Source organism: Strongylocentrotus purpuratus, unplaced genomic scaffold (genome assembly GCF_000002235.5).
Source record: "Strongylocentrotus purpuratus isolate Spur 01 unplaced genomic scaffold, Spur_5.0 spur5_scaffold_8, whole genome shotgun sequence".
In the NCBI taxonomy this organism is placed as follows: domain Eukaryota; kingdom Metazoa; phylum Echinodermata; class Echinoidea; order Camarodonta; family Strongylocentrotidae; genus Strongylocentrotus; species Strongylocentrotus purpuratus.
This window is the reverse complement of record NW_022145614.1, coordinates 21,239,112-21,263,458: the sequence shown is the minus strand read 5'-3', so window position 1 is coordinate 21,263,458 and position 24,347 is coordinate 21,239,112. Positions and strand designations below refer to the sequence as shown.

Genomic DNA, 24,347 nt, shown 5'->3' with positions numbered 1-24,347 from the left:
TTTTTAATGGGGGCACTTACTAGAAAGGAAAAGGGGCACATATTAACATTAAAGATGCGCTTATCTGAGTTAAAAAGGGGCAGTTATTAAAAGTAGAAGGGGCACTTGTCAAAGTAAAAGAGGCACCTCTCAAATTTGACAAGGGCAATTATTAGAGGTGAAGGGGGCACTAATCAAAAGTGAAAAGGGACACTTCTCGTACCGAAACCGGGCACTTACTAGAGATTAATAAAGGCACTTATGAGAATGGAAAGCTTCATGGCATGATGTGTCAACTTCTACTTCTACTTCTACTTCTACTTCTACTTCTACTTCTACCTTCATTTTCTACTTCTACTTCTCTAATTCTACTTCTACTTCAACTTAATTTACACTTCTACTTCTATACACTACGACTTCTACACTTCTACGTTTACACTTGTACTTCTACTTTTACTTCTATATTCAATTCAAGTGAATTATATATATATATATATTATATCTACTAGTTCCTAGCTTCTGGTACATGTAGTTTTACAAATACTACCGTCATGTTTATTGTGATTCCGACGTTAAAACCTCATTTTTTTTAAATGCTAGTTTTTATATAATATGACTGAATAATTTCTCAACAATTTCAACAGTCTTTTGTTCTTTTTTTTTTTACTCAAAGCAACTTGGATATTTCATAACAAAAATTCGCTTAAGTTATGTCACCATGCCCGCTTACCTCTTGACCAAATCGAACTTTACATATCCTGTTATTGTGGTCAATTTCACCCATTCCCTTTTCCTTTTCCGTCCACTGTCATAATATTTTATGCGATAAGGACCGATATTAATGATGATACTGATCTATTAACACTGCAGCATTGTATCGGCAGCTCGTCCTTCACCCTCACCGATTCATCTTACGCGTTCTCTCTCTCTCTCTCTGTCTTTGTTTTGTTCTTAATCTGTTTAGTTCTTACCTACAGAAAAAAGTGAGATTTAATAATCGATTTTTGCATCGCGATCCAAAAATCGGTTTTGTTGCGTGTGTGGATATAATAATTTCACGAATCTTCGCGATTCGCATCGCGATCCAATTCGCAGTTTTTCATAATAATCGCGATAGTTTGCCTGGCGCTGTGTGTGAATGATCATCTTCCCCTATTTCAATTAATGAAAAAATACGTATAATCATATCTGCTTTGCAAAAGGAGCAAGGCTCCCTTGCTGCTCTCTGTGGCTCTGAATGGGTCCACACTGCTTTTTTAAGAAAACATGAATAAATACATTTAAAAAAAAGCAAGTTAATAAGTACATGAATAAATAAATAAATGAAACTCTTTTTTACTCTTTCACTATCTCTTTCTCCTCACTCTGTTTGTCCCGAGTCTTGCCTTTTCTATTATTGTAATCGGATTCATTCCCTGTTACACGATTAGATTTCTATTTTTTTCTCTCCAATCTTTGTTTCTTGTCTTCATCGTTCGTCGGTTCTCCCCTCTTTATTCATTTCCAGGTTCGTTATTTGATAAAATCATATTCGTCTGCTTCATTCCCCCTAATTGTCTTGCTTGTTCAATCATGTACTTTCTTTCTATCAATCCCTCAAGCTGGCTCTCTCTTTTTCATGAGGAACTATAACGCCGTTGAAAACTATGGTCAGTCCAGAGACCTTTAAATGTCAAATCGCACCAGCATTTCGTGAAATACAATGTCGGTGCAATTACATTTGAAATGTCAAGTCGTGATCTTCGGCGCTTTCATTCAATCAAGTTATATTAAAACCTGGTGAGCTAAACGCACCCGGCTGTCCTTCTCTATAGTTACCCTCATTAAATGAAAAAAAATAACCTTGTCAATGTGCTTGACTAAAGTGGGTCGGATCTGTGACAGGACGTTGGAACGAGGACGAGTTCGTCCTGCAAAAAACGAACAGCAATTAATGTTCATGTCAAGTAATAGGGGAAGGGGCAACATAAAGGAGATCAAAATTATCTACTAAAATTGAATAACTTCTGATTCGGATATGACTAGAAAATTATTCATACCATGATTTGTAGTGGTTTATAATATCGTAATTACGGTAATGGACATGAATCTTGTTCTGTTATTGTTATTACATTTCATTTTACTGCTATCGAGGCCCATATCATCTTGCAAATTTATAATCATCCTTATCTGTCACAAAAATGACGCCTATTTTACTGTTCTAGAACTTATTATTATTTGTTGTTACAAGTAGTATAGCTATTCAGAATTTGTGTGATGACGTGCTGGAAACACCAAGACCGGTTCAAACTGGTTTGGATTGGTTCACCAACGTATAAGATGGACGGCATATAAATGCAGGGCGAGCAATTAAAAGATGATCGGGCGGGGCGGGGGAGGGGACAAAATAAATCACTTTCAGGCTTGAAAGGTCAATGAACTATCACAAGAGAAGGATTTTGTATCATACGAGTAAATCCACACATTTTAATTTTTAGGAACAGAGAGATGGAGAAATAATCGTGACTATGGAGTGTTAAAAAGACCAAAAGGGCTACAAAGAGAGAGGGAGAGGGGAGAGGGAGAGAGAGAGAGAGAGAGAGAGAGAGAGAGAGAGAGAGAGAGAAAGAAAGAGAGAGAGAGAGAGAGAGTGGGCTGGAGCAAACAAAAAATAATGATAACTTCTAGCGCATAAAGTAATGTGAAACAAAACTAACTATACCTCCTTCATATTCGGGAAAGATATATATCGCAACTTTTTATAATACAGGGCCCATGATTTTATAACTGCGAAAGCAAAATATCTTTTCGTATCAATTTAAATTTGTTGAAATTTAAATACACTAACTCTGTTAAACAGTCATAATCTGCATGCGTCAATAAGAATAAATGAGGAAGTAAAGCTTTCAAGTTAAAATAGTTATGTTTACTTCCTCAATATGAAATGATGTGCCAGCTTGAAGAATATGACAATTTGAAATATTGTGTTCAAAACTTCTCAAAGTCATGTTAATAAAATAGTCTTCAATGTTACTATATTCAAGTTGTAAATCATTGAACATCGCTAATTAGCTTGACTTGTCTAGTAATGGATTATGATCAGTACCTTAAATATTCCTTTGCGAGATAAGCCACTGCCTGTTCAGCCATATAACATCCGATGATATGAAAGCTACGTGTCTGTTTGTTTATTTGTCATGTGAGAAGGGTAGAAAAACACGTGACAGATTTTTGTTATTTCTGCTGGTACTTCGGGTTTGTTTTATTGGCCGTCCTCGAGAATGAAGTGATTTCAAGTTCGTGTGATAATTACTGGCGAACTTTCGTTTATAGGAGCGAAATGAAATACAGCGATGATCAAACATCATTTTGTTCAAGGTTTATTTCGTCTAACTAAATTAGACGTAGGGTCAATGATTTGGTTTAACGTATAGAAAAAAATTTGACTTTGAAGGGTTAGTGATGGCTGCAATCATAATTATTTCGATAACCTGCAAAACAAAACCTGCTGTTAAATCTAACACCATTGGTGGTGATTTTTTAAACTCCATAAGTTGTGCATTGTATCAGAACAATACTATTGGATTATATTACCGTATGTACATGGTATATGTAATGTGTATTGGCATGGTATATAGTACTGATAATGCTTTAGCTTGAAATTGGAAGACAATTTGCCATATAGCACACGAAAGCGAAAGGTTTTATGAAGCATGCGGAAAACATTTTTTTGTCACGCGAAAAGTGTCTTAATAATTTTATGTTCATGTAGGGGTAAGAAGTACTTAAGAGATTTAAATCACTCTGAGTCTGATGTATAGTTTCTGTCTAAATGAATAAAAGAGTTTTGTCAAATTTAGATGAATGAATTATTCAGCATTTTAGAATGATAGATTTGGTTGTACCAGTCTACTTGTACATACAGTGGAACCTATAGAGGATTCAGTCTTCATTTACAATTCTGTTGAACGTGTGCTATGTTATTTATCATGAACATTAAAGGTACTATGTCCCATTTGCAGGCCAAAAAAATGAAAAGGTTAAATTCCAACGGCATTTGAAAGATAATACTAATTTAGAACTTCCCTAAAAAAAAAAAGGGGGGGGGGGGGCTTGAAAATGTCTTTAAATGGGAAAATAACGACTATTAGTTGTCAAGTCGACTTAGGAGCTATAGAGCCAATAAGTAATAGTCTTGATTTTCAGACCATTGTACCGAATGGTCGTACGTTTTATGCTGCGCAAAGATTCAATCAGTTAAATTTTGGCCATCACAAGAAGTGGGTTATTGATGTAGACAAATGCTCATGTACCCTTTACAGCTCATTAGGTGGTCTGTCAACGACAGATCACCTATTGTTTTCGTCAGAATTTTCTTTCTTTCTTTATTTATTAGGTGATACGTAACGAAGTCTACGTATCACCTATTGATTTCGTCAAGATTTTTATTCCTATTCCTATTATTCTTATTATTCTTCCTCGATTTTGTTCGCAGGATATCTCAAGATTGAATAAAGCCATTGTCATGAAACTTTCAATGATGATAGATCTTAGTCTAACTTAGAACTGCGTGACTTTTCAAAGACTCAAAATCATCGTGACGTCATCCAGGCGCCATTTTGTGAAAATCAACTTATGATCATATCTTCATAAAAGAAAGCCATTTCTCATTCATATTTGTCATGATCAAGGTCAATATGTGTCGGGTCAATTTCAGGTCAATAAATGCGCGCAAAAATGCGCGTAGGCGAAGGTGCGCGCGTTAATGCGCGCGTAAAATTTAAAATTGCTCAAAATCGTCTTTAATTTTTTTTGCATACGTTTCAGGCCATTATAAGCATTTCCTAAAAAATCACGCAAAACACGCATTTCTGCACGTTTTCGTTCGTCACGGCCGAATGAAAAATAATTCCCCCGCATAAACTTTTGACAGAATATTCCTCATATTTTTCCGAACAATTTGATACCATGTTTAGCTCTTTATCACTATTAAAAACGGAATGAGCGTCCGTTCAAGATAACCGTCCGTACGCGCGATTTTTGTAATACATTGCATATATGGGCAAAAACATGCCTATAAAAAGTCCATTGGGATGAATAGGGATTGCCAATTTTTTTTTCATATTTAGATAGAGTATGAGTCGGAGGTATGATTTCATATCTCATTTGGCCATTAAGTACATCTTAACGTCATCACAATGGCCTTGGAAGTCAAAAATACAAAATTGCATATTATGACGTCATTGTATTTATGGAAAATGGAGTGTATTTCTCTCAATATTCATCGATTCTCTTTGAAATGTCGATATGTTGTAGATAAGGCAATTCTCTACAAGATCACTTTTCACTAAGTTTCATTTTAATGAGGTCATCATAGTACAAAATTCAATTAAAGGCCACATGTCAGAATTTTCGTCATTTGCGTGTTATGTCTATGGAAGGTGAATTTCGTTCACATCATGAATCTACATGGCATTCATCTATGAGCACTATCTATCTTATGTGTGCTCTGTTTTCTCCCAAATTGGGGTATGTTATAGCTGAGACCATGGGCTATAAAAACGGTGTACTTTGTTTTTTCATCGGATGTTGGGATCATGTCGGAATTTTCAATCGAAAGTTGAAATTGCAAATTTTGACGGAATCATTAGGTGGTACGTATCATTAGGTGATACGTAACGAAGTCTACGTATCACCTATTGATTTCGTCAAGATTTTTGCAATGACGACCTTCGTCATTGCCTTGTTTTCGTTCACATTCTGCCCCATTAATATTCTCCTTTTCCTTTTCCTTTTCCTTATCCTTATCCTTATCGTCAGGAAATCGCATTCGTTTTGCACGTAGTGTTTGTGATTCCTAGTTAGGTGCTTTCCTCATGTCCTTTTCCTTTCAAATTTCATAGGCATAGTCTCTAACATCTCATCAAGGTCACTACATTCTTCGATTTTGGAAATCACTCATGCATGACCGTCCAGGCGCCATTTTGTCCGTTTCTGGTCCATTTTAAGGCCTTTATATCTTCCTTCCTATCTCCACTATCCTTCATCCTACAAACTTCTAACAAATTCCTCTAGATAGTCTGAGAGATGTTCTTTCATCTGCGACAAATGACTTGACCTTCAAAATGCCATCTTGATACTCGAAATTCAAATCTAAAACCGACTCCGTCAAAAACCTCTCAAGTTCTTGAAAAATGGACCCCTAAATAATCTAAAACTGCCATAACTTTCTCATATAAATTCCGTTTTGTATTTAAATCTCACAGTATCTTTATCTCATAATTGCGCATAGCCATGCTAAATTTCACGCTCCAATGGCTTTGCACAACATAAATAGCGCCCTCTAAAGTTCTGGGAATTGGCTTTCTCTCTGTGGCCGTATCTCCATAATGGCTTAGCAAACCCGTACCCTTTTTTGGATTTAGATACTTGAAGATATGCCCTTTGAAGCCATATACAAAATTATATACCCTTACACTGACCAAATTCGAGAAAAATGCCCTCCAAATTTGCCATTTTCGAGAAAATTCCAAAATAACTTCAACTTGCTTTAAAATGGCGATCTTTATACCTATATCAATGAAACTTGGCAGATATATGTATCCATATACGTGACAACTATTTGCCAAGGTTGGTAACATTCGAATATGTCAGCGCAAAGTTATCGCCAAAAATGATGAATTTACTATGCATTACGTAATAGCGCGTTTAATGCGTGCAATACATTGCGCGCAGATAACAATGGTGTCAAACTGACCGCAATGAAGTGCCCTTTCGAATGATACCAAGTATAGTATATGTTCACACAGAAAATTGTGAGTAAATCGCATTTGAACAAAGGTCACTACACGAATTCCGCAGAGTTTCCGCCCGAATCTAACACGTAAGGGCTATGACGTCATTTTTTCAGACTGCTTTTCGCCCCTTAAACGTCCTTTTTTTTCCTTGAAAATTTGCAGTGACATGCCGAGTTCCAATACGCAGGGCACCTCTTGGCCGGATTTTTTAAATTGGTCAAGGGGATCATTTAAGACGCCATTTTGTCCTATAAATCTATTTTACATCACGTGTTTCGATAGGATTATCATAGAAAAAAAGAGAGTGGTTTACAATAACAACCATGAAATTCTCTTTCTAATGATACCAAAAACGTACGGGCCATAAAGAGACATAAAGAAACGCCATTTTATACTCTGCATGAGTAATTAGGACGGCCGTAAGTGCCACAGCACGCGTCATCACGTGTTCATCATATACCCAAATCCCATTGGTTTTGCACGCAGTTAGCTTCGTTCTCCGGAAACACTCATGCACACCCGTCCATCCAGGCGCCATTTTGTCCGTTTCGGGCCGTTGTGCATTGTGTATGGAGATCGGGGATGGAGATGCGTGTTGTCGATTTCAATATATTTACATAGGCCTACATGTAACAAAGATATCACTCACAGGTCCCATTCATTGCAATGACGAACCTTCGTCATTGCCTTGTTTTCGTTCACATTCTGCCCCATTAATATTTTCCTTTTCGTCCTGAAATCCCATTCGTTTTACACGTAGTGCTTGTCATCACTAATTGCAATGACGACCTTCGTCATTGCCTTGTTTTCGTTCACATTCTGCCCCATTAATATTTGCAATGACGACCTTCGTCATTGCCTTGTTTTCGTTCACATTCTGCCCCATTAATATTCTCCTTTTCCTCCTTTTCCTTTTCCTTATCGTCAGGAAATCGCATTCGTTTTGCACGTAATGTTTGTTATTCCTAGTTAGGTACTTTCCTCATGTCCTTTTCCTTTCGAATTTCATAGGCATAGTCTCTAACATCTCATCAAGGTCACTACATTCTTCGATTCTCGAAATCACTCATGCATAACCGTCCAGGCGCCATTTTGTCCGTTTCTGGTGCATTTTAAGGCCTTTCTATCTTCCTTCCTATCTCCACTATCCTAGATCCTACAAACTTCTAACAAATTCCTCTAGATAGTCTGAGAGATGTTCTTTCATCTGCGACATATGACTTGACCTTCAAAATGCCATCTTCATACTCAAAATTCAAATCTAAAACCGACTCCGTCAAAAATCTCTAATATTCTTGAAAAATGGACCCCTAAATAATCTAAAACTGCCATAACTTTCTCATATAAATTCCGTTTTTTATTTAAATCTCACAGTATCTTTATCTCATAATTGCACATAGCCATGCCAAATTTCACGCTCCAATGGCTTTGCACAACATAAATAGCGCCCTCTAAAGTTCTGGGAATTGGCTTTCTGTCTGTGGCCGTATCTCCATAATGGCTTGGCAAACCCGTACCCTTTTTTGGATTTAGATACTTGAAGATATGCCCTTTCCAGCCATATACAAAATTATATACCCTATCACTGACCAAATTTGAGAAAATTGCCCTCCAAATTCGCCATTTTCAAGAAAATTGAGAAATAACTTCAACTTGCTCTAAAATGGCGATCGTTATACCTACATCAATGAAACTTTGCAGACATATGTATCCATATACGTGATAACTGTTTACCAAGTTTGGTAAAATTCGAATATGTCAGCGCAAAGTTATCGCCAAAAATGATGAGTTTACTATGGATTACGTAATAGCGCGTTCAATGCGCGCAATACATTGCGCGCAGTTAACAATGGTGTCAAACTGACCGCAATGAAGTGCCCTTTCGGATGATACCAAGTATTATATATGTTCACACAGAAAATTGTGAGTAAATCGCGTTTGAAGAAAGATCACTACACGAATTCCGCCGAGTTTCCGCCCGAACCTAACACGTTTCGGCTATGACGTCATTTTTTCAGACTGCTTTTCGCCCCTTAAACGTCCTTTTTTTTCCTTGAAAATTTGCAGTGACATGCCGAGTTCCAATACGCAGGGCACCTCTTGGCCGGATTTTTGAAATTGGTCAAGGGGGCCATTTAAGACGCCATTTTGTCCTATACATCTATTTTACATCACGTGTTTCGATAGGATTATCATAGAAAAAAAAGAGAGTGGTTTACAATAACAACCATGAAATTCTCTTTCTAATGATACCAAATACGGCCCATAAAGAGACGTAAAGAGAGAGAGAAAAAACAATTTAACTCCGGCCATAATACAGATCCTGCACGTTTTCCGCCCATTCATTACACGCATTGTCTATGGGGCATATCGGGTTCACGCTTTTGGCCCGCAGAACGAACTTGATTGCAATGTCAAACATGCACCAAATCCCATTGGTTTGTGCACGCAGTGCTTGCGAGCCCTTTCTAGGTTCTTTCCCCTATCCCAATTTCTTTCAAACTTCGTAGGCATAGTCACTACCATCCCATGAAGGTCACTGTTGATGCCTTTCTTTCGCCCTACCTATCTCCAATATCACAGAAGCTACAGACTTCGTGCAAATTGCTCTGGATAGTCCGAGAGAAGCTCTTTCGTAGAAACACGGCGTCATTGCACGCACATCGTTCCGACACGATTGCATTTCTAGTCTCCTTTTCCTCCTTTTCCTTTTCCTTATCGTCAGGAAATCGCATTCGTTTTGCACGTAATGTTTGTTATTCCTAGTTAGGTGCTTTTCTCATGTCCTTTTCCTTTCACATTTCATAGGCATAGTCTCTAACATCCCTTCAAGGTCACTACATTCTTCGATTTTCGAAATCACTCATGCATAACCGTCCAGGCGCCATTTTGTCCGTTTCTGGTCCATTTTAAGGCCTTTCTTTCTTCCTTCCTATCTCCACTATCCTAGATCCTACACATTTCTAACAAATTCCTCTAGATAGTCCAAGAGATGTTCTTTTATCTGCGACGTATAACCTGCCCTTCAAAATGCCATCTTCATACTCAAAATTCAAATCTGAAACCGACTCCGTCAACTATCTCTCAAATTCTTGAAAAATTGACACCTAAATAATCTAAAACTGCCATAACTTTCTCATATAAATTCCGTTTTGTATTTAAATCTCACAGTATCCTTATCTCATAATTGCACATAGCCATGCCAAATTTCACGCTCCAATGACTTTGCACAACATAAATAGCGCCCTCTAAAGTTCTGGGAATTGGCTTTCTCTCTGTGGCCGTATCTCCATAATGGCTTGGCAAACCCGTACCCTTTTTTGGATTTAGATACTTGAAGATATGCCCTTTCCAGCCATATACAAAATTATATACCCTATCACTGACCAAATTTGAGAAAATTGCCCTCCAAATTCGCCATTTTCAAGAAAATTCCAAAATAACTTCAACTTGCTCTAAAATTACGATCCTTTGACCTACGTCAATAAAACTTGGCACACACATGTATTTATATACGTGACAACTGTCCGCAAAGTTTGGTAAAATTTGATTATGTCAGCGCAAAGTTATCTCAAAAAATGATGTATTTACTATGCATTGCGTGATAGCGCGTTAAATGCGTGCAATACATTGCGCGAAGATAACAATGGTGTCAAACTGACCGCAATGAAGTGCCCTTTCGAATGATACCAAGTATAGGATATGTTCACACAGAAAATTGTGAATAAATCGCATTTGAACAAAGATCACTACACGAATTCCGCCGAGTTTCCGCCCGAATCTAACACGTATCGGCTATGACGTCATTTTTTCAGACTGCTTTTCGCCCCTTAAACGTCCTTTTTTTTCCTTGAAAATTTGCAGTGACATGCCGAGTTCCAATACGCAGGGCACCTCTTGGCCGGATTTTTAAAATTGGTCAAGGGGGCCATTTAAGACGCCATTTTGTCCTATAAATCTATTTTACATCATGTGTTTCGATAGGATTATCATAGAAAAAAAAAGAGTGGTTTGCAATAACAACCATGAAATTTTCTTTCTAATGATACCAAATACGGCCCATAAAGAGACATAAAGAGAGAGAGAAAAAACAATTTAACTCCGGTCATAATACAGATCCTGTACGTTTTCCGCCCATGCATTACACGCATTGTCTATGGGGCATATCGGGTTCAGGCTTTTGGCCCCCAGAACGATCTTGATTGCAATGACGAACATGCACCAAATCCCCTTGGTTTTTGCACGCAGTGCTTGCGAGCCCTTTCTACGTCCTTTCCCCTATCCCAATTTCTTTCAAACTTCGTAGGCATAGTACCATCCCATCAAGGTCACTGTTGAGGCCTTTCTTTCGCCCACCTATCTCCAATATCACAGAAGCTACAGACTTCGTGCAAATTGCTCTGGATGGTCCGAGAGAAGCTCTTTCGTTTGACACGTAGAAACATGGCGTCATTGCACGCACATCGTTGTGACACGATTGCATTTCTAGTTATGCCCTTTTCTCATGTCCGTTTCCTTTCAAATTTCATAGGCATAGTCTCTAACATCTCATCAAGGTCACTACATTCTTCGATTTTCGAAATCACTCATGCATAACCGTCCAGGCGCCATTTTGTCCGTTTCTGGTCCATTTTAAGGCCTTTCTTTCTTCCTTCCCATCTCCACTATCTTAGATCCTACAAACTTCTAACAAATTCCTCTAGATAGTCTAAGAGATGTTCTTTTATCTGCGACGTATAACCTGACCTTCAAAATGCCATCTTCGTACTCAAAATGCAAATCTGAAACCGACTCCGTCAAAAATCTCTCAAGTTCTTGAAAAATTGACCCCTAAATAATCTAAAACTGCCATAACTTTCTCATATGAATTCCGTTTTGTATTTAAATCTCACAGTATCTTTATCTCATAATTGCACATCGCCATGCCAAATTTCACGCTACATTGGCTTTGCAAAACATAAATAGCGCCCTCTAAAGTTCTGGGAATTGGCTGTCTTTCTGTGGCCGTATTTCCATTATGGCTTGGCAGACCCGTACCCTTTTTTGGATTTAGATACTTGAAGATATGCCCTTTCCAGCCATATACAACATTATATACCCTAACACTGACCGACTTTGAGAAAAATGCCCTCCAAATTCGCCATTTTCAAGAAAATTCCAAAATGACTTCAACTTGCTCTAAAATGGCGATCTTTATACCTACATCGATGAAACTTGGCACACATATGTATCCATATACGTGACAACTGTCTGCCAAGTTAAATAAATTGTAATGCCCTCGTTGCAAAGTTAACGCCAAAAATGATGAATTTGCTATGCATTACGTAATAGCGCCTTTAATGCGTGTAGTACATTGCGTGCAGATGACAATGGTGTCAAACTGACCGCAATGAAGTGCCCTTTCGAATGATACCAAGTATGGTATATGTTTACACAGAAAATTGTGAGTAAATCGCATTTGAACAAGGGTCGATCACTATACGAATTCCGCCCGATTATAACACTTATCGGCCATGACGTCATTTTTTCAGACTACTTTTCGCCCCCTAAACATCTTTTTTTTTCCTTGAAAATTTGCAATGACATTTCGAGATGCAATACGCAGGGCACCTCGTGGCCGGATTTTTTGAAATTGGTCAAGGGGGCCATTTAAGACGCCATTTTGTCCTTTAAATCTATTTTACATCACATGTTTCGATAGGATTATCATAGGAAAAAAAAGAGTAGTTTACAATAACGACCATGAAATTCTCTTTCCAATGATACCATATACGGCCCATAAAGAGACATAAAGAGAGAGAGAAAAAACAATTTAACTCCGGTCATAATACAGATCCTGTATGTTTTCCGCCCATGCATTACACGCATTGTCTATGGGGCAAATCGGGTTCACGCTTTTGACCCCTAGAACGATCTTGATTGCAATGACGCCGCATGCAACTAATCCCATTTGTTTTTGCACGCAGTGCTTGCGAGCCCTTTCTAGGTTCTTTCCCCTATCCCAATTTCTTTCAAACATCGTAGGCATAGTCACTACCATCCCATCAAGGTCACTGTTGAGGCCTTTCTTTCGCCCTACCTGTCTCCAATATTACAGAAGCTAAAGACTTCGTACAAATTGCTCTGGATAGTCCGAGAGAAGCTCTTTCGTTCGACACGTAGAAACACGGCGTCATTGCACGCACATCGTTGTTACACGATTGCATTTCTAGTTATTGCAATGACGACCTTCGTCATTGCCTTGTTTTCGTTCACATTCTGCCCCATTAATATTCTCCTTTTCCTCCTTTTCCTTTTCCTTATCGTCAGGAAATCGCATTCGTTTTGCACGTAATGTTTGTTATTCCTAGTTAGGTGCTTTTCTCATGTCCTTTTCCTTTCACATTTCATAGGCATAGTCTCTAACATCCCTTCAAGGTCACTACATTCTTCGATTTTCGAAATCACTCATGCATAACCGTCCACGCGCCATTTTGTCCGTTTCTGGTCCATTTTAAGGCCTTTCTTTCTTCCTTCCTATCTCCACTATCCTAGATCCTACACATTTCTAACAAATTCCTCTAGATAGTCCAAGAGATGTTCTTTTATCTGCGACGTATAACCTGCCCTTCAAAATGCCATCTTCATACTCAAAATTCAAATCTGAAACCGACTCCGTCAACTATCTCTCAAATTCTTGAAAAATTGACACCTAAATAATCTAAAACTGCCATAACTTTCTCATATAAATTCCGTTTTGTATTTAAATCTCACAGTATCCTTATCTCATAATTGCACATAGCCATGCCAAATTTCACGCTCCAATGACTTTGCACAACATAAATAGCGCCCTCTAAAGTTCTGGGAATTGGCTTTCTCTCTGTGGCCGTATCTCCATAATGGCTTGGCAAACCCGTACCCTTTTTTGGATTTAGATACTTGAAGATATGCCCTTTCCAGCCATATACAAAATTATATACCCTATCACTGACCAAATTTGAGAAAATTGCCCTCCAAATTCGCCATTTTCAAGAAAATTCCAAAATAACTTCAACTTGCTCTAAAATTACGATCCTTTGACCTACGTCAATAAAACTTGGCACACACATGTATTTATATACGTGACAACTGTCCGCAAAGTTTGGTAAAATTTGATTATGTCAGCGCAAAGTTATCTCAAAAAATGATGTATTTACTATGCATTGCGTGATAGCGCGTTAAATGCGTGCAATACATTGCGCGAAGATAACAATGGTGTCAAACTGACCGCAATGAAGTGCCCTTTCGAATGATACCAAGTATAGTATATGTTCACACAGAAAATTGTGAATAAATCGCATTTGAACAAAGATCACTACACGAATTCCGCCGAGTTTCCGCCCGAATCTAACACGTATCGGCTATGACGTCATTTTTTCAGACTGCTTTTCGCCCCTTAAACGTCCTTTTTTTTCCTTGAAAATTTGCAGTGACATGCCGAGTTCCAATACGCAGGGCACCTCTTGGCCGGATTTTTAAAATTGGTCAAGGGGGCCATTTAAGACGCCATTTTGTCCTATAAATCTATTTTACATCATGTGTTTCGATAGGATTATCATAGAAAAAAAAAGAGTGGTTTGCAATAACAACCATGAAATTTTCTTTCTAATGATACCAAATACGGCCCATAAAGAGACATAAAGAGAGAGAGAAAAAACAATTTAACTCCGGTCATAATACAGATCCTCTACGTTTTCCGCCCATGCATTACACGCATTGTCTATGGGGCAAATCGGGTTCACGCTTTTGACCCCTAGAACGATCTTGATTGCAATGTCGAACATGCAACTAATCCCGTTTGTTTTTGCACGCAGTGCTTGCGAGCCCTTTCTAGGTTGTTTCCCCTATCCCAATTTCTTTCAAACATCGTAGGCATAGTCACTACCATCCCATCAAGGTCACTATTGAGGCCTTTCTTTCGCCCTACCTGTCTCCAATATTACAGAAGCTAAAGACTACGTACAAATTGCTCTGGATAGTCCGAGAGAAGCTCTTTCGTTCGACACGTAGAAACACGGCGTCATTGCACGCACATCGTTGTGACACGATTGCATTTCTAGTTCCTATTCCTATTATTCTTATTATTCTTCCTCGATTTTGTTCGCAGGATATCTCAAGATTGAATAAAGCCATTGTCATGAAACTTTCAATGATGATAGATCTTAGTCTAACTTAGAACTGCGTGACTTTTCAAAGACTCAAAATCATCGTGACGTCATCCAGGCGCCATTTTGTGAAAATCAACTTATGATCATATCTTCATAAAAGAAAGCCATTTCTCATTCATATTTGTCATGATCAAGGTCAATATGTGTCGGGTCAATTTCAGGTCAATAAATGCGCGCAAAAATGCGCGTAGGCGAAGGTGCGCGCGTTAATGCGCGCGTAAAATTTAAAATTGCTCAAAATCGTCTTTAATTTTTTTTGCATACGTTTCAGGCCATTATAAGCATTTCCTAAAAAATCACGCAAAACACGCATTTCTGCACGTTTTCGTTCGTCACGGCCGAATGAAAAATAATTCCCCCGCATAAACTTTTGACAGAATATTCCTCATATTTTTCCGAACAATTTGATACCATGTTTAGCTCTTTATCACTATTAAAAACGGAATGAGCGTCCGTTCAAGATAACCGTCCGTACGCGCGATTTTTGTAATACATTGCATATATGGGCAAAAACATGCCTATAAAAAGTCCATTGGGATGAATAGGGATTGCCAATTTTTTTTTCATATTTAGATAGAGTATGAGTCGGAGGTATGATTTCATATCTCATTTGGCCATTAAGTACATCTTAACGTCATCACAATGGCCTTGGAAGTCAAAAATACAAAATTGCATATTATGACGTCATTGTATTTATGGAAAATGGAGTGTATTTCTCTCAATATTCATCGATTCTCTTTGAAATGTCGATATGTTGTAGATAAGGCAATTCTCTACAAGATCACTTTTCACTAAGTTTCATTTTAATGAGGTCATCATAGTACAAAATTCAATTAAAGGCCACATGTCAGAATTTTCGTCATTTGCGTGTTATGTCTATGGAAGGTGAATTTCGTTCACATCATGAATCTACATGGCATTCATCTATGAGCACTATCTATCTTATGTGTGCTCTGTTTTCTCCCAAATTGGGGTATGTTATAGCTGAGACCATGGGCTATAAAAACGGTGTACTTTGTTTTTTCATCGGATGTTGGGATCATGTCGGAATTTTCAATCGAAAGTTGAAATTGCAAATTTTGACGGAATCATTAGGTGGTACGTATCATTAGGTGATACGTAACGAAGTCTACGTATCACCTATTGATTTCGTCAAGATTTTTATTCCTATTCCTATTATTAGGTGATACGTAACGAAGTCTACGTATCACCTATTGATTTCGTCAAGATTTTTATTCCTAGTATTCTTCCTCGATTTTGTTCGCAGGATATCTCAAGATTGAATAAAGCCATTGTCATGAAACTTTCAATGATGATAGATCTTAGTCTAACTTAGAACTGCGTGACTTTTCAAAGACTCAAAATCATCGTGACGTCATCCAGGCGCCATTTTGTGAAAATCAACTTATGATCATATCTTCATAAAAGAAAGCCATTTCTCATTCATATTTGTCATGATCAAGGTCAATATGTGTCGGGTCAATTTCAGGTCAATAAATGCGCGCAAAAATGCGCGTACGCGAAGGTGCGCGCGTTAATGCGCGCGTAAAATTTAAAATTGCTCAAAATCGTCTTTAATTTTTTTTGCATACGTTTCAGGCCATTATAAGCATTTCATAAAAAATCACGCAAAACACGCATTTTTGCACGTTTTCCGTTCGTCACGGCCGAATGAAAAATAATTCCTCCGCAAAAACTTTTTTACAGAATATTCCTCATATTTTTCCGAACAATTTGATACCATGTTTATCTCTTCATCACTATTAATAACGGAATGAGCGTCCGTTCAAGATAACCGTCCGTACGCGCGATTTTTGCAATACATAGCATATATGGGCAAAAACATGCCTTTAAAAAGTCCATTGGGATGAATAAGGACTGCCAATTTTTATTTCATATTTAGATAGAATATGAGTCGGAGATATGATTTCATCTTGTGCAGCTGCGTGTACCTCTTCATATCTGTCCTCGCCCTCTTCGTCCTCTCCCTCTTCGTCCTCTCCCTCTTCGTGTTCCATGTCGGGACCCCCACAGTCCTTGCTGAGGTTGTAGAGGATGCAGCAGGACAGGATGATTTTGACAGCATGCCTTGGCTTCCGTTGCAGTCCATGTCCAAGCAAGCACCGGAACTTTTGTTTCAGTTGACCGTTGACCTGCTCAATGTGAACTCTTGTTCGGATATGTGCACTGTTGAGACATGAAAATTCACCCATGAATACAATTGTTTTTTCTTCCTTTTATCCAAAATTCACAATATCATACTTGTTAATAACCTTACAAACAGTCTCTCTCAAAATCATGTATGAATAATTGTCATTGCCATGACCAAAGCTGATGAGTAAACAATTTTGAATATATATTTAATGTATATTTCCGAAATAAATGGACAGTTAAATATCGATTAAAAAAAATTAAAAAATACACTGAATAAAGAATGCATCATACAAAATTAAATGTTGCATTACTTGTTGTAAGCTTTCTCAGCTTGGCTTTGGGGATTCTGCAAGGGGGTCATCAGCCATTGTCTTGAGGGATACCCTGAATCACCGAGCAATATCCCTTTCAGCTGTCCTACGTGGTACTTCCTTGCCAACTTGCTGTTCTGTATCAAAGAAAAGAAACATTCATTTTCCCCTCTGAATTACTTGTTTTCATTTAAAATAAAGATCATTCTTTTCTCTCATTTTCATCTCTGCTCGAGTCTCTATAAAAGTTCAAGAAATATCATATAATTTTTTCTAAAAAGTATACCTGCAAGATCCTGCTGTCATGTGTGGATCCTGGCCATTTCACTACAGCATTCGAGATTCTGTAGTCTGGTGTGCACACCAGTTGGACATTCATCGAATACCTCCCTTTTCTGTTCATGAATATATGTTCGTCATCGCCAAGGCGTGCCCCGTGGAGACCGATTTGGGTCCCATCGATGCGCATCTGTATAGTTTGAAAGAAGAATGTGAAAATAAATACACTAAATCACAAACCAATGGTGGAAATCTAGAGTTTTCAGAAATCTAGCTTTTGGGATATTACTTTTGGCCTAACTTTACTTTATTAGAAGAAGAAGGAAAAAAAATGGCTTTCATCTAACTCTTCTCTCTCTATGGGTGAAACATAACTGATTTTAAGAATTAATGCAGGAGATGGAAAAGGGTTAATTAATCCCAAAACGTGAAAGGTTCATGCACCATTCCAGCTACTTAACACTTAAATGGAATTGGATGGATTTTTATATACTCACCCAACTACTCTTGGAAACCCAGCAATAGCCTGGAATGCTGCTTGAGTACGCTCAACATCAGCTTGACTCTGAGGGAATTTGATCACCTTCAAGACAAGAAAAGAGTGTTCATGATAACCAATAATAATAATGAAAACCATAGTGACAGCAATATTCAGTACAGATAAAGTGAAAAGGAACTATAGTATACTATAGGCCTAATTAAAAACTTTACAGGTTCACATAATCATGCATTTCAATTACATTTGGTAATTGGTATAATATAAATTGTGATGGAAATACTTTTCAATCCCTTGTTTTATATGGAAAGGGACAGTGCACAAACAAGCTTGTTTTTGTTTTTTTTGTACTGGGTGGATATATTGGTATGATAAAGACATTTTTTTTTTTTTTTTTTTTTTTTTTTTGGGGGGGGGGGGGGGGGGGGGGGTTAATAACTATTTGCCACCTACCGGCCCCCCCCCCCCCCAACACATATTTGAATGAAATATGCATGTAAGATATTTTCAATTTAATCCTCATATTTAGGTAGTGCAATGTTGCAATATGTACTTGATTCAACAGAATTTTAAGACCCCTTCAATAAAGGGAGTGGGGTGTGATTTCACTTTGATGAAACAATTAATCCAACAATTAGCAACAACAACAAAAACAAACACCATCACCTAGGTTTCCACTTTGTTTTTCTTCACTTTGATTTATTTTTTGAATTTTAATTCCAAATTCAAAGACCTCGATCAAGCCCTTTGGACGCGTGCCTGATTTGTTCCCATTAGAACTCAAACTCAGTACAAGGTGAGAGAGAGAGAGAGAGATTAAAAAAGAAAGAGAGAGAGAGAGAGAGAGAGAGGTGGGGAGTGCTAGTTATAGTGGAGCTAGATTGGCATGTAGTAACCCTAAATTAGCCACATATTGAGCCAATCTGTGAACAAATTTAAAAGAAGCTAATTTCAACTGATTTGGGTAGGTATGGGTATAGACAACTACCAAAAAAAAGGGAGGAGGTATGGGGGTTGGGGAGAATTTTTCATTAGAGGTCAAAGGTCAATGACCTCTGCCTAAATCACTTAAAATTGTATTTCAGCAACAAAATATGGTATATAGATGATCTTGGTGTCAAAATGCACAGAATTACAAAAGAAGATGACATAGAATAACTACTGACCCTTAGAATAAAATCTTGACCTCCGAAAATGAGGTCAAAGGTCAAAAAACTATTTTATCTCTAAAATTTCATATTTATAACAGTAAAATTACCATATCATATACAAATGAGCACAGACAAATCAAAGAGGATAATTTCAACTTATTTTGGCGGATATGGGGGTATGGGGGTTATTATTTATTCCAAGAGCAGAGCGGGGGGTAAATTTCCTTTCTGAGGGTCAAAGGTCATTGACCTTGCACTAAAACACTATACATTGTATCTCAGCAACAAAATAAGGTATATAGATGATTTTGCTGTCATAATGCACAGGATTACGTAAGAAGATGACATAGAATAACTACTGACCCTTGGAATAAAATCCTGACCTCCAAAAATGAGGTCAAAGGTAAAAAAAACATCCGTTTTATCACTAAAATGTCCTATTACTAACAGGAAAATGACGATATTGTGTAAAAATGAGCACAAACAAATCGAAAAGGCTAATTTCAACTTAATGTGTCGGGAATGGGGGTTATTATTTATTCCTAAAAGAGAGGAGGAGGGGGAAATTTCCTTTTTGAGGGTCAAAGGTCATTGACCCTGCACTAAAACACTAGAAATTATGTATCAGCAACAGCATGTTTTACATAGGCCTCGATGATCTTGGTGTCAAAATGCACAGAATTATACTGGGAGATAAACTGGCGGCTCATCATAGAAGAACCAAATCCGTGTTGCTTTCAAAGAAAATCATCTGGCAATCACATATTTTGGTCTTATCTTATGACAAAATGGGCCTAGGCCGGATAAGAGGTGGGTGCTATTTCCTGTTATTTTGAAATCTCTTGATCTTTCTTTCCTCATCCTGGAGCAGAGCTTACCTCAAAATTCGGATCAACAGAATCTACAGAAGTCCCGCAAAACTATTAAAAAGGTATACATAACAAAAAATAAATAAAAGAGAGATTGAGAGAGATTGAGAGAGGGAGAGGATGGGGATAGAAAGAGAGGGATGGGGAGGAGGGGAGAGGGAAAAGATAGAGATTGAGAGTGTGAATACTAGGATACTGCTAACGTTTACATTTCACAGATAGGACACATATTCATAATTCCTGCAAGTTATACATAAATTGATTAGGTCTATATCTGATCCAAGGAGAACTGTTACAGTTTAAAAAAACAGAGCCGCCAGTTTATCTCCCAGTATAATTCTGTGCATTTTGACACCAAGATCATCGAGGCCTATGTAAAACATGCTGTTGCTGAAATACAATTTCTAGTGTTTTAGTGCAGGGTCAATGACCTTTGACCCTCAAAAAGGAAATTTCCCCCTCCTCTCTTTTTAGGAATAAATAATAACCCCCATTCCTGCCACATTAAGTTGAAATTAGCCTTTTCGATTTGTTTGTGCTCATTTTTACATAATATCGTCATTTCCCTGTTACTTATAGGACATTTTAGTGATAAGACGTATATTTTTTACATTTGACCTCATTTTTGGAGGTCAGGATTTTATTATAAGGGTCAGTAGTTATTCTATGTCATTTTCTTCCGTAATCCTGTGCAGTTTGACACCAATATCATCTATATACCTCATTTTGTTGCTGAGATACAATGTATTGTGTTTTAGTGCAAGGTCAATGACCTTTGACCCTCAGAAAGGAAATTTACCCCCCGCTCTGCTCTTGGAATAAATAATAACCCCCATACCCCCATATCCTCCAAAATAAGTTGAAATTAGCCTCTTTGATTTGTTTGTGCTCATTTTTATATGATATGGTAATTTTACTGTTATAAATATGACATATTTTAGAGATAAAATAGTTTTTTGACCTTTGACCTCATTTTCGGAGGTCATGATTTTATTCTAAGGGTCAGTAGTTATTCTATGTCATCTTCTTTTGTAATTCTGTGCATTTTGACACCAAGATCATCTATATACCATATTTTGTTCCTGAAATACAATTTTAAGTGATTTAGGCAGAGGTCATTGACCTTTGACCTCTAATAAAAAATTCTCCCCAACCCCCATACCTCCTCCCTTTTTTTTGGTAGTTGTCCATACCCATAACTACCCAAATCAGTTGAAATTAGCTTCTTTTAAATTTTTTCACAGATGAACCTTTAGTTAGGGATACTAATGGCGGGATCGGAAAGAGAAGGAGAGATCGAGCGAAGCGACGCGACGTAGGTAAGCTAGCTAGCTGCCCCTGTCTTAATTATCCATGACAAAGCCTAAGTTTGCCTTAAGTTTTAATTTATAGCAATGGTTTCATTAGAGCCGATTGTAGTGACAATTCAGTGTTAAATTAGTAAGCTTAGCGGGCCTGCGGTAGCCAGTAGTCGGTGCAGTACTAGCTGTCAAGCAGCATATCGCCGAGCCGAGCCGCTCCCATGCCAGCCCTCTAGCCGGGCAGCTCGCAGGGCCTGGAGCGCCGAGCAGGCATGAAGCGCAGCTCGCTCGCTCATCGTCGATCGTCTGTACGTCTGTGTAATTCATTAGTCTAATCTTTATGTTTTGGGGAGAATTTTCATATAACCAGACAACAGGCTACAATCCTAGATGAATGCCTATAGTTATAGCCTAGCTAGGGTTGTCTAGATCTGAGTGTGTAGGCCTAGATCTAACTAAGGCTAGACTAGACTCTGGTTGGTAGTTGTACTTTTTGAGTGCATGCATGTTGTCATGACGACTGTGCTAAACTGGTTTAATGTGTACTGGCAGTGTCAAACAATAGACCTCTAGTCTAGGCCTATACCAAAGAGTCTCAAATTTGCAGAGGTTGTTTAAAAATGAGTTCAAAAAGTATTATTACCTTGCTCTTCAGAGTGATGCAGATGGCTCTAGATACTTTGTTGATTGTTGCGGATGCAGTTGCTCTGCTTATTCCGTGGACAGTACTGGGAGAATCCAGTAGTACTGCCCCTGTGGCGTAAAAGTTAAGTGCCACACATAACTGCTGCAAAACAGATAAACTTGAATTCCTTGCTGTGGGATGGCTCAATGCAGGGGTGAGTTGATCCACGAGACAGAGTAGACCCGCCCTAGTGAACCTGTACTTCCTCCAGAGTTCGTCGTCAGGCCTATCCAGAGGGTCTACTCTGTCTCGGAAGACGCGTTCCCTCCGTAAGTGCCTAGCGGCCTCTTCCTGCATGACTAACAGTATGGCTGCCATCTTGATTGTCTGACTTACCACTTGATAAAAATCCAGCGGAAAGTTACAATGAATTATTAAAGATCCGCCGGATTTTCCGCTTGATATCAAGCGGAACTTTCTTTATAATACGCGTTATCAAACTTCCGCTTGATTTAAAAAGATCCGCTGGATTTTTTAAAGATCCGCTGGATTTGTTAAAGTTCCGCTTGATTTATTAAACTTACGCTTGATCATGAATCTTTATAATACGGGTTATCAAACTTCCGCTTGATTTAAAGAGATCCGCTGGATAAATCCAACTTACGCTGGATTTATCCAACTTACGCTTGATTATAAATCTTTATAATACGCGGCCCAGATTCTATATCTCATTTGGTCATTAAGTCCATCTTGACGTCATCATAATGGCCTTGGAAGTCAAAATAAAAAATTGCACATTATGACGTCATTATGTTTATGGAAAATTTAGTGTATTTCTCTCGATATTCATCGATTTTCTTCTAGATTCAAATATGTTGTAGTCGAGGCAATCGTCCACAAAATCAATACACATTAATTTTCATTTTAATGACGTCATCATAGTACAAACTTCAATCAAAGGCCACATGTCAGAATTTTCGTAATTTGCATGTTATGTCTATGGAAGGTGAATTTTGTTCACATCTTGAATCTACATGGCATTCATCTACGAGCACTATCTTGCTTATTTGTGCTCTTTTTTCTCCCAAATTTGGGTATGTTATAGCTGAGACCATGGGCTATAAAAACGGTGTAGTTTGTTTTTTAATCAGATGTTGATATTTTGTCGAAATTTTCAATTGAAAGTTGGAATTGCAAATTCTGTAGAACTTTGCGGTAATTATGAATATGTCACGTATGTCCTATTTTTGAAATGTTATCGTTAGCAGTGTCCTAGTATTAAAATGAAATGATAGTGTTTTTATTGTTAATAAAAATAAAAGAACAACAATGCATTGCGGCCTAAACAGCCAAATTTGCAATGTTTTACACATGTAAAATACAATATAAAAAAACATTCGGAATTATTAGAAGTAAAAGTAGAAGAAGAAAGAGGGAAAAGAGGATTGAGAAGAAAGGAGAAGGGTGAGATGCCTAGCTGCTTTCCTCTTTCTGTCTTGCTCTGTCTTCCTCTGTCTCGATCTGCCTCTCTCTTTCTTTATAGTATCTCCCCTCTCTGCATCATTTCAGTGTCTCATTTATTAGTTTATTACATGTACACAAATCAAATCAAAGGAAATTTGAACCAATTTCTATCGTTTGGCCATTCACTGCCATGCATACTAACAATTATTTCTAGATTTAACATCTTATAGCTGTTGGGTTATGATGGGGAAAATATTAATATCTTAATCATATTAATTGAATCAGGACTAAATAAATCACTGTATACATGTTTTAATTTTTTTTAAAGTGTTAATAAACTTTATTTTCATGTTATCTCAAGACTTGACAGATGGCACACGAAAGCATTCACATCCACAGTGTGTCGACACGTTATTCAAACGATAGATCTTTCTTTCCAATACAGAACGGTCAATAAGCTGCATGAAACTTAATTTAGATATAGTCCTTATTAGTCATAATCAGCTCTAATGACGTCATTGTTGCGTATTTAGCGCGTCGAAATATCACTTCAATGATTGGTATAAGTATTTCTCTGCAATCAGGCGAATTTTTTGTTAGTAATAGCAGGGCACTCTCCCTGGTAATAGTTAACAGTTATCATATACAACAATCCTCAATTGAATACCTGAAGGGGGCGCTATACCACTTTTAATTATGGTCATCAACATCATCAATATCGTCATTATCGTATTGATGAACATTATCATTATATCA

At 37.7% G+C, this 24,347-nt stretch overlaps 1 protein-coding gene across 1 annotated transcript; it reads right to left on the bottom strand.

Annotated features, from left to right (window-relative positions):
* Positions 1-1,825: 1,825 nt before the first annotated feature.
* LOC115920382 (putative nuclease HARBI1) lies at positions 1,826-22,505 on the bottom strand. Its single transcript, XM_030976098.1, has 6 exons — positions 22,146-22,505; positions 18,191-18,268; positions 17,693-17,875; positions 17,407-17,543; positions 16,835-17,128; positions 1,826-1,889 (listed from the first exon to the last, which is right to left on the bottom strand). The coding sequence occupies exons 1-6, from the start codon at positions 22,503-22,505 to the stop codon at positions 1,826-1,828; spliced, it is 1,116 nt and encodes a 371-aa protein (XP_030831958.1).
* Positions 22,506-24,347: the final 1,842 nt, after the last annotated feature.

Excerpts from the sequence above, each read along its gene's own strand:
- LOC115920382 (XM_030976098.1), bottom strand. The coding sequence starts at position 22,505 with ATGGCAGCCATACTGTTAGTCATGCAGGAAGAGGCCGCTAGGCACTTA. Across the intron at positions 17,876-18,190 it reads CTATTGCTGGGTTTCCAAGA|ATGCGCATCGATGGGACCCA; the intron begins GTAGTTGGGTGA and ends CAAACTATACAG. Across the intron at positions 17,129-17,406 it reads GCTGAGAAAGCTTACAACAA|TGCACATATCCGAACAAGAG; the intron begins GTAATGCAACAT and ends ATGTCTCAACAG.